Source organism: Lissotriton vulgaris, chromosome 8 (assembly GCF_964263255.1).
Source record: "Lissotriton vulgaris chromosome 8, aLisVul1.2, whole genome shotgun sequence".
Taxonomy (NCBI): domain Eukaryota; kingdom Metazoa; phylum Chordata; class Amphibia; order Caudata; family Salamandridae; genus Lissotriton; species Lissotriton vulgaris.
In genome coordinates this window covers 229904795-229921494 of record NC_141696.1, presented here as the reverse complement: position 1 = coordinate 229921494, position 16700 = coordinate 229904795, and the positions used below count along the sequence as shown (strand labels likewise).

The 16700-nt window shown below is 44.2% G+C and overlaps 1 protein-coding gene across 1 annotated transcript in view; it reads right to left on the bottom strand.

The window, feature by feature from the left end:
* Positions 1-16700, bottom strand: part of TIAM1 (TIAM Rac1 associated GEF 1) — a 499324-nt gene that overhangs the window by 65467 nt on the left and 417157 nt on the right. Inside the window, exon 16 of the mRNA XM_086934005.1 lies at positions 12984-13163. Within this exon, the coding sequence (XP_086790131.1) occupies positions 12984-13163 (180 nt within the window). The remainder of the gene's footprint in view (positions 1-12983; positions 13164-16700) is intronic.

Here is a 16700-nt window from a genome sequence, read left to right as displayed (position 1 = left end):
TCTTTGGAGATCGATTGGGACCAAGATTCGCTTCGGGCCCTTAGTACTAAAGGGGACCTGAAGCAAAGGGGGAAGGAAGTTTCTAAAGAGATTGATATAGGCTACCTAACAAATAAAAAATCAGTGGCGCATATGTTAAATGCTTGGTCTAATGAAAACTGGTTCCCCTACCTTGATAGACTTCCTAACCGCGGGCTCAGGCAAGAGATCCTGAGGTGTCGAATCGGGATTAACCCGTGGCTAATAAACAAAGAGTCCAAAGCTAAAATGTTAGATCATGAAGGCTGCTGCAAGTGCAACCTGAGAACCAAGGGAGACTGGCCGCATATTCTGTTGGACTGCCTGTTTCTCCTAGAGCAGAGAAAACTATGGCTGCGCCCGGTTTTCCTAAAATATGGAATAAAAACAAGGATGCAGGCAGCCAGCCTCCTAACAGAATTACCCTACATTGACATTGTAATTGCCCTAGGGAAATACTTAAAGGTGGCCCAGAGTGCACTGAGACCCAAGGTAAAAGGTAGTACTGTATGAATTTTTATTGTCTGAAATTTGCACGACGTTAAGAAATATGAATCGGTTTTAAACTTTTATAGCATGTTTTTAGGTATCATAATTTTAATTGGTGTTTAGTGTTTTATAAGTGGAATTTGTACCCTTGGAAATGAAATATAGAACTGATTTTAAAAGAATATCATTCTAAAATAAGTATAGGTATTTATTGTATACTCCGCCTATTGTGTTATGCTCACTGTTTTGTTTAAAGACTACGGTCATAATAAACATACATTTTGACTTGACAGTAGGTATTGCTTTTTGGTCCTACTGAATGTGCCAATGCTGTGCAGCATTGGCCAAAATAAAAGAAAGGAAAAAAAATGGCAAAATGGTGCAGCTGTGTCATTTCACAGGTGCATGTATGTGTAATGATGAATGCATGCGTTATCAAGCATTGGTGCACCTACAAAATTATGCAGGTGCTACTTTCTTTTATTTACCAATCTAAGATGGTTGAGCAAATTAAATAAAAGTTCGATTTGAGTAGCTTGAAAGCACTTTTTGAAAGGCAGAGCAACCTGGCAGCAATTTGCTGCCAGGCCCACCCCAAAAAATATTTACTTAAAAAAAGGACCTCAGTGGTTTGGAAGCAATTGAGGGCTGGGTGGCGGAAACAAATAGGGGGGTGGCAGGTGCCAGGGGACAACAGAGGTGCTTGAGGTTGGGCAGGGGGAGGCCCCCACTCAAAAAAATAGAGCCAAAGAGGGGTGGAAAAAACACTGGAACAGCTTAGGGGGATTGATATGGAAGCAGCACAGTGCGCGAGGGGGTGGATGTTCGAGGGAGAGAGCAAAAGGTACAAAACATATGCACTCTCATGGAGTGCTGAAAGAAAAGGTAGTTCTCTAAATGTTAGCAATGGAAGGATATCAGACATCCAGTCAAAAGGATGACATAAGCGTATGTTCCAGGGGAGCGGCAAACATAAGAAGGGGAAAGATAAACTCCTGATGGATAAGGAAAGCAATTGAACAAAAAAAGAAAGCAACCAAAAGTTACAACGAAGGCAACCAATGGTAGGGAATGGGTTGGACCATAGGCCACTACAAGTTTCTACTATATTCAGTTCTTAATTTGTCTATAGATTATTTTTAGTGCGGATCGCTATTTTTGCATTAAATGCAAAGTGGACTTTTCGGCTTCCTGGTGTGTTGTGTTTTATATTAACAATGGGAAAAAGTAAGAAAAAATAGTCTGGGAGTAATTTTAGGGTGCTTCTAGTGCTAAGAAAGCTGCAAGCAGCAGTAACTACGGGTATGCTGTGACTGAAGCAGTATGGAAAAGGGTGATTTACTAGAGAGGATATTCTTTCGCTTTTATCTGTACGTCCCAATATAAGAAATATACACTGAGAAACAATTTAAAATTAAAAATGGCTTGAATAATGAGTAAACATGCGCAAGATACAAAAGACAAATTACTGTGAAACTGCAAAACAAATCACGTGATCTCAAGAAGACGCTGCAAAATTAGACAAACGGGTCTGATATCAATGAGGGCTTTGTATTATGCATGACTAGGGACACCATAGTATTTACATAAGGAATGTCAGTATAACCTACTCTTTTGCCTAGTAATTGGTGCTCTCCAGTGAGTCACCTCATAATGAGGGAGGAGAAATAGGTATCGTGATGACATGCTTGAGAAGGGGCCCACTCCTTGCATACTGAGCAGGAAGGGGAGGGTGCAGCAAGCTTAAGCCTCTTGTACATAATAATGTAGACAAAGGTGTGTTCAAAGAGAGCTATAACAGACACGTTCCCAAACTTGTACGCCTGGTTCCATTGCTCAGATTATCAACTCTTTGTTTATTCAATTGATTTGTATTGCCAAAAATATCTTACTAAAGCCACTTCACACATGAGAGGAGAAAGACTCAATATTACATGAGCTTGATAGTGCACTGGACAGACATTACAATGTTTGCATGAAAATAGACGATGGATGGAGCACGAAAGCAAAGTTTAAATTGGCTAAAAGACTTAAGTCTAGTAAATAAGGTAAAGATTGGTGCTAAAAAACGCGATCATGGTAAAGTGGCACAGTCCTACTATGTTGGAAAGAATTTGTACTAGAACAGCTTGACAGGAGGATGCCATCTGGACTACGTCTGTACCTTCTGGCATAACAATTTTGTCTACTGCCTATAAAATAACAGAAAGCAAAAATGACGGAAGTAGGGGCCATGGGGGCAGCAGAACCTTTTTTTGGAAGGTAATACTGCATCTGGGAATCATGGATAACACACAATGTGGAATTTTCAGGTATGGTATTAAATAACATAACGAGTATTTCTAAGATGCATTTTCACCTTTGGGTCTCTTGGTGCTGAAAAAATAAATTTTTATTGTTATCCCGCTTAATTGTACTCAATTCATCGACCTTGCCAGAATTAAAGACTGATTGAAGGTACCAGGATTCAAACCTGTGACCGTATGTTCAAATGCAGCTCCCTGGAGTGGGTGAATTAGTTTACTGAGTCATCAGTTTCTATTTCAAGTGTTCCTACTTGGAATGAGGAATAACATACAGAATAAAAGTTTTGCAAACTGACTACTTACTGCTAGCTTTCCTTTTTAAGGAGCTTTCCCCATTCAATAAATGCTAAATCTTTTGCCTCTTCTATCCTTCTCAATCCAAATAACAAACGAACATAACCACCGCTCAAATTAGTTTCATGTTTCACTGCACTAATTCACCACTAATCCTTTATGGGTTCCATAGTAGTGTACTACTCACGAAAAAGCAATTTGACGCCTCGTCAGGGGTTGTAAGCACTATATAAACGTGATTACAATACAATAAAATTCACAATTCGTCAGGCTTTCTCTGGTTAAATAAGAATGGGGGAAAGTATTGTATGTGTGGCTGTTCCCACACAACGTGTAATCGATGAAGACAAGTGTGCAAGCACCAAAAAGTGTCTTAAATGTACTGAAAATTATGTGGTTTCTTTTTTTTATGTATTGAGAGTTCATAGACATTACATCGTACAATAATATCATATATAAATATGTATTTCAAAATATTGAAAGAAGAGAAAATTAGTTTAAGTCTACAGTACAAAATATTACAGTATGATAAATATTCATTTCTAAATACTCAGCAATATAATCACAATATTCCTATAATACAAAGAGATCATAATACGTTAAAGTGTAGAGTGCAAAATCAGGATACATACATAAATACGTACCCTATCATTTTATACCAAATGTAACAAGAGAGCAGAAGGAGATTAAGGACATTAAAGTAAAGTGCAAAGTGCTATATCAGGACAAGTACCTACACATATGTTCTGTCCTTTTATACCAACTGCAATATGTTCTCCTATGTTTCAAACACACCCCAATATTTCTCATACTCTCTTACTGCCCCTGATCTTATTGCATATTTATTTTACAATTATTGTACTCTGGACAATTTAGCCCTCCAAGCATTAAACGTAGGTACTTTCTCTGTTCTCCAGAGTTGTAGGATTAGTGATCTTGCTATTAAGGCTACAATAAACAAACCTTCCTCGTGAACAGAGATAGCAGAAGAGCAGCCTAAGACTGCAATAGATTTATAAATTAAGATTAGGGAATCAATTGTGAATTTAAGATATTTCTTGATCTCCTCCCAAAAACTCTGGATTTTTGCGCACTCCCAGATGATGTGTCCAGGTTACTTTCTCTGCACAACAAAAGCATTTGTCTTCTATCTGCGGGTATATTTTATGAAGAAAAGAGGGTGTTCTATATATCAACCATTTCGAATAGTATTGCATACGTTTGAAATTTGCCCCTCTAAATATAGCTATGTTAAACTTATTAAGCCTATTCCAGGTTGGTTTAAGGACCTGTATACCTTCCCTTTTCTTCCATCTATCCCTAACTTTTTCATATAGAGAGAAAGATGTATTATCATTGAAAATTTTAATCCAGTTACTAATCTTGCGCTGTGTGGGGGAATTAAGGGCTTCACTGATAATAGTTTTATAATACAGGTTTTCCATGTCGAGCTTTTCTAATATGGGTTTTAACCTAATAAATGACCATTTTAAAATTGTGCTTGAATGTTGAAGCCCCATTTCAATCTCCGCCCAAGTTTTCCAATATTCCCCACTGCGAAATCCTGGATCTGAACATATCCATTTTCTTCCCATAATCTTACTATGTTACTCTCTAGCAAACCTATTTCCCCCATAAATAGATTCGAAAGCCTAGTTGAGATAATGATTCTTAAAATATCTTAGTTTGCGAAGAGCTGAAATTTTTTTTAATACATCCTTTGTAAGGTCTTATAATGTACTTTTTTAGGGTATTTAGTAACTCTTGTGGGGTATACTAAGTTATGTTCCCTTAGGATCTTTTTCATAAAAAAATGACCTGCCTCTTGAGGATCTAAAAAGAAAATTCTAAAACTATGATGTGCAAATGTTGCATAATAATAATCTATTTTGTTTCTTCTGTGTAATAATGTACCTTAGTGGGATTCAAAGCAAGTCATGCATTTCTACCTCATTCAAATTTTGAGGCTTGTTGAGTTTCATAGCTTTGAATAAACAGGTGTATATTATTAAAAACTCAATACAGAACCAATGACAATAGGGCATAGCTGGAAAGCGGACAGCGGCACACTAAAAGAAAGTGTATGAACTAGTACTGTAAATAGCATGAAAAAAACGTCTAAAAGAGTACGTGCATACATTTCCCCATACAATTATTTTTGAGGCTTTTGAACTAAAAAGTATTAGATACTATCAATCGCCAAACACTTGTGAACAGCCTACAACGTTGCAATACGATGACATACTGCACACAAAAATCTCGAATTGTCTGCAGGCTGAATTGGTCTACTATTCCTCAGGCGGCACGGGCACACAGACAAGCCTGCGCAGCCTATGGCCAAGCGTTCCTTAGTCCCGCCAGTACTGTATATCCTGGGCTTTAAGTGGGTCGGGTCTCACCGGGTCTGAGCACCGGCAGTGTTTTAGGTCTCGCCTGAGTCAGTGCATACGCTGATCTGGCCAGACATTTAGTGAGTGGACTTGTCAAAGTCCAACCACACGCTTTTGCTGGCCTCAAGCTTGCGGTTAAGCGCAAGCACGTGTGCAGCCGCCATCTGGCTTTCCTCTTGCTTGCTGTCCCAAGCGCCTCGCTCCGCCCCTCTCCACCACAGAGCGCGTCTCGGACCGCAAGTCTTTTTTTTTTTAAGTAACTCTCTTATATTCGTGGCATCACTCCACGTTATTTTAAGGATAGAAACAGACTAGTTTACCTTTGGGTATGCGGCCTTCCTTCAGTTCACATCAAGGTGGCTTGGGTGCACTGGTTAAAAACTTTCGATCTGTAATATACACTATTTCGAAACATCAAAAGTGTGTTCAAAATTGCGGCAAACGTAGAGTACGTAATCCCTGGCAGAGAGGAGAGACCCGGAAGTGTTAAGCGAGGAGTGGCCACCAAGGGCCAGTGTTCCCGAGGGAAGGTCTTTTTTCGAAATCATGAACCGTTGCTGTATCGAACATTTCTGAGTAATATAATACCGGACTCCGGAAACCGACAGAAGGGTCACTTTAAAGAAGAAGGAAAGGCGGTCAGTAATTTGTTTTGTCCCTTTATCCAAGAAAGTGACGGCTTGTTTACTTCCCCATGAGAGAGGCCCTTGGGTCTACCTCAGGTCTACTGTCGCTTTCCTTGCTCTTGTCCTCCAAAAAGGTTTGTTTTCATGCACAGTCCGCGAAAGGCATCGCACACGGGCACTGCACAGTGTCAAAGATGTGGCACACGGGCACCGCGCAGTGTCATGTAAACAGTGCACCAATCCAACCCAAGTGACTGTAACTGATAATTATATCGTTAATAATGAACACTTCTATCACTTATAATCAATTTTCTGTAAGATATTATTTATTTATTATGTTAAATTCTGAAGCAACCTTCACTTCTCTTGACAGTTACAGAATAGGAAAAATGTTGCCAGATGTCTCCCCTTATGGGGTTCCCTATTTTCTTTTTACCTTCCAGCCGCTGGACATTGTACCGACAGTCTAGTCCATACTATGCAAGAGCAGTTCTAATGCTTTCCTTTAAATTCATTCATGGTTTCTTTTCAGTGAGTGAGCTATGCACAAAGAGGATTTTTTCCTGTACCTTGTTCATTGGAAGGTTCGACTTGTATTTGGTCCAGTATGCTTTCTTCTGAAGCCATCACTTTCAAAGCAAGTGCACACATGATGTTCGTTGGACAGCAGTGTCTTCTGTGGATGCTAACGTATAGTGGAAAACCATTCTGCACAGATTCCCATCCCTCAGAAGCTCTCTTGTACAGCACCGGCCCTCGAGACCGCTGTCGCAGGATGGCTTGATCCAAACCTGCAAACCTGGATTTCCACTGCTGCCTCTGGCATTCAGGGTGGTCCCCCCCCCCCCCGCACCAGCGAGAGATGAAAACTAACAGTCGAATATAAGAGAAGAACTCTTATTCACCTGGAATTAATGTCAAATCTGGACCCCCTCCCTCCCCTTCTCCTGTTCATAGTCTCCACCACTTCCATCGACCATGGATTACCTCATCCTCCTAAAATTAGTGGCTGGGACTATGGAGATCGGCACCCGTGGCTTCATTAATTCTTGTCTTCCCTTCTAAACTCAATAAATTAGGTAACATTTTGCTCCTAAAATTCCATGTATAGTGTCATCAAGGATGTTCCCAGCCCTCTTCAAAATGTATAATCGAAGGTCTACTCTGACAAATACACTCATAAAACTCTTCTGCACCTGAAGCTACAGAATGGGGAGGCAGATTGTTACCAAACCGGTGCCTGTCTGTTTTAAATTCAAGATTGGGTGCAAAGAAACATGCTGTGCTTTCAGGGTTATTAAACTGCGATCTTATTCTTGGAGCCCGCCAATCCTACACCTTCCTATACATTTTAAAAATATTTATTAATTTTCAGTGAACTTATTACAAAAATAGCTAAACAAACCCACAAGTACCAATTTCAGAAACCAAGAACTTCTACTAGGCAAACCTCTACTTCAGGCCACGCAGAAATATGGAAAGCTCAATTCCACTCTTTTTGCATCCTGATGGCATTGGTACCACGGCTGCAAGACCAAAAAACATTGCATGAAACTGCTTAATCACCAATCTATTACAGTACATTCCCCTGCCTCTAACTGAAAAGTATACCATTCGGACCTGAGAGGGCTTATTACTTACTATATCATTAGAAAGTTTCAATAATAAAATTTACATGGTCAAGTTGGTCACGGTCGTATCAAAAAGAGCGTTCACTTTGTCTCAACTCTTGTGACTATTTGTTTCTAGTACGATATGTATTCTAAGCTAGGCATGAACAATATTTTGAAACAACCGCCCAGTGTGCATACAGCCCTGGCAAGCGTATCTTAGTATGAGGAATAGTATACACACTGAGTCACTGTGTCACTTCTAAAAACCTGGATCCGAGATGGGTTAGAACTTTTTTAGTTTCATGACGAATCAACATTTTGCTAGTAAGCACATTGCAAACCTTGATCTAAATTGGAATTGCTAAGAACTCTTCTAATAAAAGTGAGACGTCCGTTTTGTTATACTCCAATTACGGTGTTCTGCTTTTTCTCAGTTTAAGCTTAGTTATTTTTATACTTTTCTTGTGCTAAAGTCTAGCAGTCCTCTAGTTTTACACGTGTTGCAGAGTATCAAATTGACAGCACCTTAGGGAAATGATATGCAAGACCTGTGCATGAGCGATTCAAGCAGTACGTTTATTAAGTTTAATATAAACTCTTTCACTACGCTGTTCTTTTCAAACTAAACCATTCACAATACAACAGTTAAGAGCCATGGCATTTCAAGATACGTTGTAACAGTGCATTAGTGGAATTAAAAATCTAGGGGGTCTCTCAAAGGGGCATAGACAATGTAATTAAGGCCGTGGCTTAAAAATACACCAGCTAAAAATCTGTGCTTAGCATAGTGTGCTGCCCGCCTGGATTTTGCTGCTTCTGTCATTGCATCCAGCTATATAATACAACAACTAACATTACACCCACAACAAGTCAGAGCTGTTGCCTTTGCCAATGGTTGTTAGTTGTGTAAGATTAAGCAACAACTATGGCTTTGTTGTACAGAATATTTTAAATTCTTCGATTCTGAAATGATGACAGTGAAAAAACTATAAAGAGTCCCTTTGAAGTTACCTCAAAGGCAGTGAAGGGTGGTCTTGCGTCAGGTTTAAGATTTTTTTTTTACCTGAGGGAAAAAATGCAGAGCACGATAGAGACCCGTCTCAGCACCTGCTTTTTACAGCTACCGGTGCTTAGCACCCACAGGACCCGGTCCACTTAAAGCCCGGCATTGTAAAGTATGTGAAATGTAATACTTGTTATATCTTATAAGCTTTTCTAAGGTTAGTGGTCACATGACCTTTTAATGTTTTCAGGAACATAAAATTGTTAATAATGTTTTACAAATCTGCTTCAATCCATTTTAACATTGACTGGTGTCAGTATGGTATAGTATGTCACTTTTCTTTTTTGTAAAATAGTAGTAACCTCTTTCCTCAGAAACCCTGTTAGTGCATACTAGTTACATTCAAGTACAGCGCCCTCATGGTATCCAACCTGAAGTCCTCTACGAATCCCACGAAGGGAATCTACATGGTTTCAAGACTGATTTTTGGCGCACTCGTTGAGCGATCAGTAAATACTTTTGAGACCAAGGGAGCACTTGAAACATGGTCTATTACAAGGAATGCGGCATACAGCAGCGTTACCTCTTTGTGCTTTTAGGATGGCGACACTGGGAGCTTTCTCATTAGGAGGGGATATGGGGCACGTGCTTGTATTGATATGATGGAAAAATCATGTACGTGTTTACATGCAGTTGGAGAGCACGAGCTGAGAGGATGACCTGCGCATATGTACGGCTCATTAGCATGTATTCTGACTGTGCAAGGTTTGCAGGCAGGCGGTGATTTTCTTCCTTTGCGTGCTATAAATTGGTGTATTTATTGTAGCCCCTGAGAAGGCGGAAGAGAACAATTGCTTTTTTTTTTAATATTCTTCTTATCTGGAATGAGTTCTGGCTTCTTTTATGAAATAGCGTATCCCTGCTGCTAGCTGAATTATTGTAAACCACATTTTCTTCTGGTTTGCTGTAAGCACTACTTCTCCTTCCCCAGTGATATAGCGTCCGTCAAGCTCAACTATCTACAAAATGTGGAGTGAACTAAAGGGTGTCTGTTGAGCCCAGCACTCAAACAAGAATGAGAACATGGGCTATCGCAGCCATTTGACAAGCGTCTTTAAGAACTAGTGTCCATGTGCACCTGGCAAACATCTTTTTCATAAGGTGCCGCTGAATTTTAACATCTTTTCTGAAAGTAGGATCGCCTGTTAAGTTAATGGAATGCCACTGCCACCAACTTAACACTCTAAATTGCATAATTTTCTCACTTAGTGTTGTACATTTCACATAAAACAAACTAAACATCTGAGGACAATGTTTCCCTTTTAGAAAATGTTTGGCTTTCTCTCAGATGGTTGTTTGTCTCCAGGGTCTTATCTTCGTAGTGGATAGCAATGACCGAGAGCGAGTGCACGAGTCATGTGAGGAGCTCCAGAAGATGGTAAGTACTTCATGTTGATTCTTTGGAAGGTACAGTTCTGCTTGGGTGTGAGAAAGTAATGCGCACATCCATTGAGAACTGACATGCATGAGATGAGCAGACATCAGTTTCTGTAAAATTCTCAGCGTCTGTGATTAACATTATCATCACTCAACACCTCCGCAGCATCACTTTGCACAACTACAGCAGCACTCAGCACCACCACAACATCACTCAAGCCCACAAAAAAATCACTCAGGGCCACAACAGCATCACTCAGTGCCACCACAGCATTCCACCACAGCAACACACTGCATCACCACAGCGTCACTCAGCGACACCACAGCATCACTCAGCGACACCACAGCATCACTCAGCGACACCACAGCATCACTCAGCGACACCACAGCATCACTCAGCGACACCACAGCATCACTCAGCGACACCACAGCATCACTCAGCGACACCACAGCATCACTCAGCGACACCACAGCATCACTCAGCGACACCACAGCATCACTCAGCGACACCACAACATCACTCAGCGACACCACAGGATCACTCAGCGACACCACAGGATCACTCAGCGACACCACAGGATCACTCAGCGACACCACAGGATCACTCAGCGACACCACAGCTTCACTCAGCGACACCACAGCTTCACTCAGCGACACCACAGCATCACTCAGCGACACCACAGGATCACTCAGCGACACCACAGGATCACTCAGCGACACCACAGGATCACTCAGCGACACCACAGGATCACTCAGCGACACCACAGCATCACTCAGCGACACCACAGCATCACTCAGCGACACCACACCATCACTCAGCGACACCACACCATCACTCAGCGACACCACACCATCACTCAGCGACACCACACCATCACTCAGCGACACCACACCATCACTCAGCGACACCACAGGATCACTCAGCGACACCACAGGATCACTCAGCGACACCACAGGATCACTCAGCGACACCACAGGATCACTCAGCGACACCACAGGATCACTCAGCGACACCACAGGATCACTCAGCGACACCACAGCATCACTCAGCGACACCACAGCATCACTCAGGGCCAACACTACATCACTCAACAACACCACAGGATCACTCAACTCTACCACAGCATCACTCGGGGCCAGCACAGCATCACTCAGGGCCAACACTACATCACTCAACTCTACCACAGCATCACTCAGGGCCAGCACAGCATAAATCAGCACCACCACAGCATCAGTCAGCACCACCACAGCATGAGTCAGCACCACCACAATATCACTCAGCACCACCACAGAATCACTCAGGGCCACCACAACATCATTCTCCTTCACCACAACATCACTCAGCACCACAACAGCATCACTCAGAAACACCACAGCATCACTCAGTACCACCACAACATCACTCTGCAACGCCACAGCATCAATAAGCATCACCACAGCATCAGTCAGCACCACAACATCACTCAAGGCCCCACACCATCACTCAGGGCCACCACACCATCACTCAGGGCCACCACACCATCACTCAAGCCACCACACCATCACTCAGGGCCAGCACAGGATCACAACGCCACCACAGCATCCGACAGCACCATCACAGCTTCACTCAGCACTACCACAGGATCAATCAGGGCCACCACAGCTTCACTCAGTACCACCACAGCATCTGTAAACATCACCACAGCATTGGTCAACATCACCACATCATCACTCAACATAACCACAGCATCCCTCAGCAACACAATAGCATCACTCAGGAACACCATAGCATCACTCAGGAACACCACAGCATCACTCAGTACCACCACAGCATCACTATACGCTGCCACAGCATCACTATACGCTGCCACAGCATCACTTTGCAGCATAACAGCATGATTCAGCATCACCACAGCATCAGTCAGCACCCCCACAACGTCACTCAGGGCCACCGCAGCATAACTCAGGGCCAGCACAGCATCACTCAACAACACCACAGCATCACTCAGTACTTCTCACGCTTTTTAATTACAACTTCTCAGCATGCTGCACAGCAGCCACACTTGTCTACAGCACAGCTGAAACATTGGAAAACTCAATAGCTCTATCGAAACATTTATGAGGCCCCCCCAATGCATAGCCAATAAGTCTCGCCTTTGGGACATTATAAGTGTTTGGTTTTCCAGCACAATATCCTTGATTAAACAACATCAAGTGTTGCATGGCTAAACACGTATAAATTCCCAAAAGCGAGACCTAATGGCAATGCCAATGCTTGTTTAACGGGGCCTCAAAACGGGTCTCTTTCAGGCTCTGTTTTGTGCCCTGTCACAGGCGGTCCGTTTTTTTTACCGGACTGCGGTGACAGCAGGCACATTGGTGTGCGCTAGGTGAGAGTTGTGGAGGAAGGGAAATCCTTTAAAAATAGTCATTTTCTCTCTGGATTTTCCTTCTCTTTAGAAACTCAGGAGCAGTAACATTGGCGTGGTGTCCCCAGGGCTTTAAGAAGAAGTTTTTTCAATATTATATACAAGCCATAGTTGCTGCTTATTTATGTTATGCAACTAGCAACCATTGACAAAGTAAATAGTCCTGACTTGTAGATATGATGTGACTTTTATCATATAGCTGGACGCAATGACAGGAACAGCAAAATACAAGTCGGGCGGCACACTGTGCTAAACACAGATGTTTAGCTTGTGTGTTTTAAGCCACGCCCTTAATGACATTGACCACACCCCTTTGAGAGACCGCCTCGTTTTTTCCTCCCACAGTCCCACTGAAAGCCCTGCGTATATATTCCTGCTGTAGCGCAGCAGAGGACTCACCTTGACGTAGGTGCGCTCCGTCTCCAGCAGCTCACAGATCACCTTGCGCAGCTTGTCCGCGTCCGTCAGCTGCCGCATGGTCGTCAGCTGCGCGCCCGCGAACTCCTGCGGCGTCTGGCTCGCGTCCGGGGGGTTCATCTCATGGAGACTGCGGCAGAACGCAGCCACCTGCTCCGTGCTCTGCCAAGAAACACAAAAGGTCGTTATTTTCCACCGGTCTACCCTTGGAATGTAGTCTGCGCGCGCTGTCCTTGTTTATGAAGTCTTCAGCAGTTACTGGCCGTGCCTCACGGCAGCCATCATAATTAGAAGACAGAAGAGGTTCGGTTCAGTGAGTCAGGCATCAAAGCCCCCGCTCTCTTCTGGGCTTTATTGTACTTTGTTTCGATCCCTCAACTCTGCTTCTTGCCTGGAATTTGTGCTCAATAGAACGTTTTTTTCCCATTTAATCACATTTAACAGCCGTGCGTACAAAGACATGAACATTTGAAGTGGGCGGCCCAGTCTGAAGAACTTGAGGCGCCTTCAAGAGCATGCAGAAAGGTCCCCCTCCTGTACGCTCTTGCCCCTTACCAGCAGCTACTTGACGCAGACCGCCTGGATCTTGTGCCCCGCAGAGTGTAGATAATTCCCTTTAGAACCCTATGCATACAAATCATTTCTTCCCCAGGGGTTCGATTTTTAAACACCAGTGGAAGCTCTTGCCCCATCTCTTTGGAGAGGGGCATTTCTAAGGCCTGGCTTGTTTCTTACGTTTGGAACGGTTCACTTGGAGCATTTAAAATCCCACAGCAGCAAAGGGAGTCCCCGGGACAAGGCATGTGTGTGGTGCAAGGCATGTGTGTGGTGCAAGGCATGTGTGTGGTGCAAGGCGTGTGTGTGTGGTGCAAGGCGTGTGTGTGGTGCAAGGCGTGTGTGTGGTGCAAGGCGTGTGTGTGGTGCAAGGCATGTGTGTGGTGCAAGGCATGTGTGTGGTGCAAGGCATGTGTGTGGTGCAAGGCATGTGTGTGGTGCAAGGCACGTGTGTGGTACAATGCATGTGTGTGGTGCAATGCATATGTGTGGTGCAAGGCACGTGTGTGGTACAACAAGGCATGTGTGTAGTACAAGGCATGTGTGTGGTACAATAAGGCATGTGTGGTACAAGGAATGAGTGTGACGCAAGGCATGTGTGTGGTACAAGAAGGCATGTGTGTGGTACATGGGCTGTGTGTGGTGCAAGGCATGTGTGTGGTGCAAGGCATGTGTGTGGTGCAAGGCATGTGTGTGGTGCAAGGCATGTGTGTGGTACAAGGCATGAGTGTGGTACAAGGAATGAGTGTGGTACAAGGAATGAGTGTGGTACAAGGAAGGAGTGTGGTACAAGGAATGAGTGTGGTACAAGGAATGAGTGTGGTACAAGGCATGTGTGCGGTACAACAAGGCATGTGTGTAGTACAAGGCAAGTGTGTGGTACAATAAGCAATGTGTGTGGTACAAGGAATGAGTGTGGTGCAAGGAATGAGTGTGGTGCAAGGAATGAGTGTGGTGCAAGGAATGAGTGTGGTGCAAGGAATGAGTGTGGTGCAAGGCATGTGTGCGGTACAACAAGGCATGTGTGTAGTACAAGGCAAGGGTGTGGTACAATAAGGCATGTGTGGGGTACAAGGAATGAGTGTGACGCAAGGCATATGTGTGACGCAAAGCATGTGTGTGGTACAACAAGGCATGTGTGTGATACAACAAGGTATGTGTGTGGTACAATGCATGTGTGTGGTGCAAGGCATGTTTGTGGTACAACAAGGCATGTGTGTAGTACAAGGCATGTGTGTGATACAATAAGGCATGTGTGTGGTACAAGGAATGAGTGTGATCCAAGGCATGTGTGTGGTACAACAAGGCATTTGTGTGGTACAACAAGGCATGTGTGTGGTACAACAAGGCATGTGTGTGGTACAATGCATGTGTGTGGTGCAAGGCATGTTTGTGGTACATCAAGGCATGTGTGTGGTACAAGGAATGAGTGTGGTACAAGGAATGAGTGTGGTGCAAGGCATGTGTGGTGCAAGGCAGGTGTGTGGTGCAAGGCAGGTGTGTGGTGCAAGGCAGGTGTTTGCTACACGGCATGTGTGTGGTACAATGCAAATGTGTGCAGGGCACAAGTCCTAAAAAAGAAGTGGGGGGACTCTGTCACCGGAAGTGACGCCACAACAGGAAGCGATGTCACGAAAGGTGGCTTGCACCATCGGGCTCATTCCCTCCCCTCGCTCACCCCTTAGAAGCGATTGCATCTGAGAAGACAGCGCGTGAGCAGCGTGCTGTGAGTTCAGAGCTCCTCGTCCTAGAGAGGCCAAAGAGTGAAGTCTAGCTGTTTGGTAGGGGGGACAGCGTCCACCCTGTAAAATAAGTGGGGGGACGCCGTCCACCCGCGTGGTGCCCCGACTCGAGCCCTGTATGTGTGGTACAAGGCTTATTGCACGCGGATGGGCGGAAGGACAGGACGGATTCAGAGGTTCCGAGACTGCCACTGCGCTTCCTGCCTCTGCTGACCAGTCCATCGCCACCAGGAAACAGCAGTCCCCATTCAGAGAATGACATCACCCACAGAAATATTCTCTAAATGGACAGGCCACTCTAAATGGGCAGGCCACTTTAAATGGACAAGCCACACACAAAATCTGACTCCACTTCACATTTCGTTAGGTAAGCTTTACGAAGGACCATGGAACGTATGAAAACAAAGGCTCCCCTATAGGGGTTTTAATGATACCACTCAAATAAAACCTTCCCTATTTTAGACTGCCTGCGACTCCTGCTATCACAACCATTTATAAGCATTAGCCTGCCCTATTTTAGATTGCCTGCGACTCCTGCTATCACAACCCTTTATAAGCATTATGTTATAAATGGTAAGAAAATGTTCAGCAGAACAAATATTTTTTACCTGGTGCAAAGGTCGTTCAGTAATGGGGACTGGAGTTAAACTGTTCACTCCAATTCCCAATCATAAACTAGAAATAAACAATGCAAAATGAAACGGGCATTACCTCCCGTCCCTCCCTCGCCTTCCTTCCATACAATTGAGGCTCCGCCTCCCACCCAGACCCACCCCCAGCATAAAAACTCTGCCCGCCCCCTCCTCCACCTGTTTTTTTTTGTCTCCCTAGTGGGACTTACCTTCAGTTCCTCCCTGTGGCGGTGCCGGGGAGTCTTCGTGCTGGTTCTCTGCGGCGACGGTGTCCTCTGCAGCGTTCTCCTGGCTGTGTCTCCTCTCCTCGTCTCCCTCGTGGTTTGGGGGCGGAGCGGTGACTCTGGAAGCCGCAGCGTTGTTGGGCGGTCCTCCTGTGGCTGGGGCTGTGTTTCCGGGTCGGGCTGTCATGGATGCCTCCTCCCGGACTACACTCTTCTGGAAGACCTGGTAGGACGGGTTGCTGCCCGTTTTTTGTTTTTCTTTTTTACATTTACTGGTATAAGTAAAGGGATGTGATGAGGGTAGGGCCCGTTTTTGGCGGGTTTTCTGGCCGGGGCTGTCATTGGTTCCCGGTTGTGATTTTTTCCTTCATTTAGCAGCGTGGGTTTTTTTTGCTCCTTTATGCTTCTGCCATGGGTCGCAAGCGGGCGTTTAAGCGGAACCATGTGGTGTCTTCTTCCTCTTCCTCCTCGCCTGAGGTTTCTCCTGTTCCCTCCAAGCGCCCTCGGTGTCGGGGCCTTTCTGGGGGTGATGTGCCTCTCATGTCC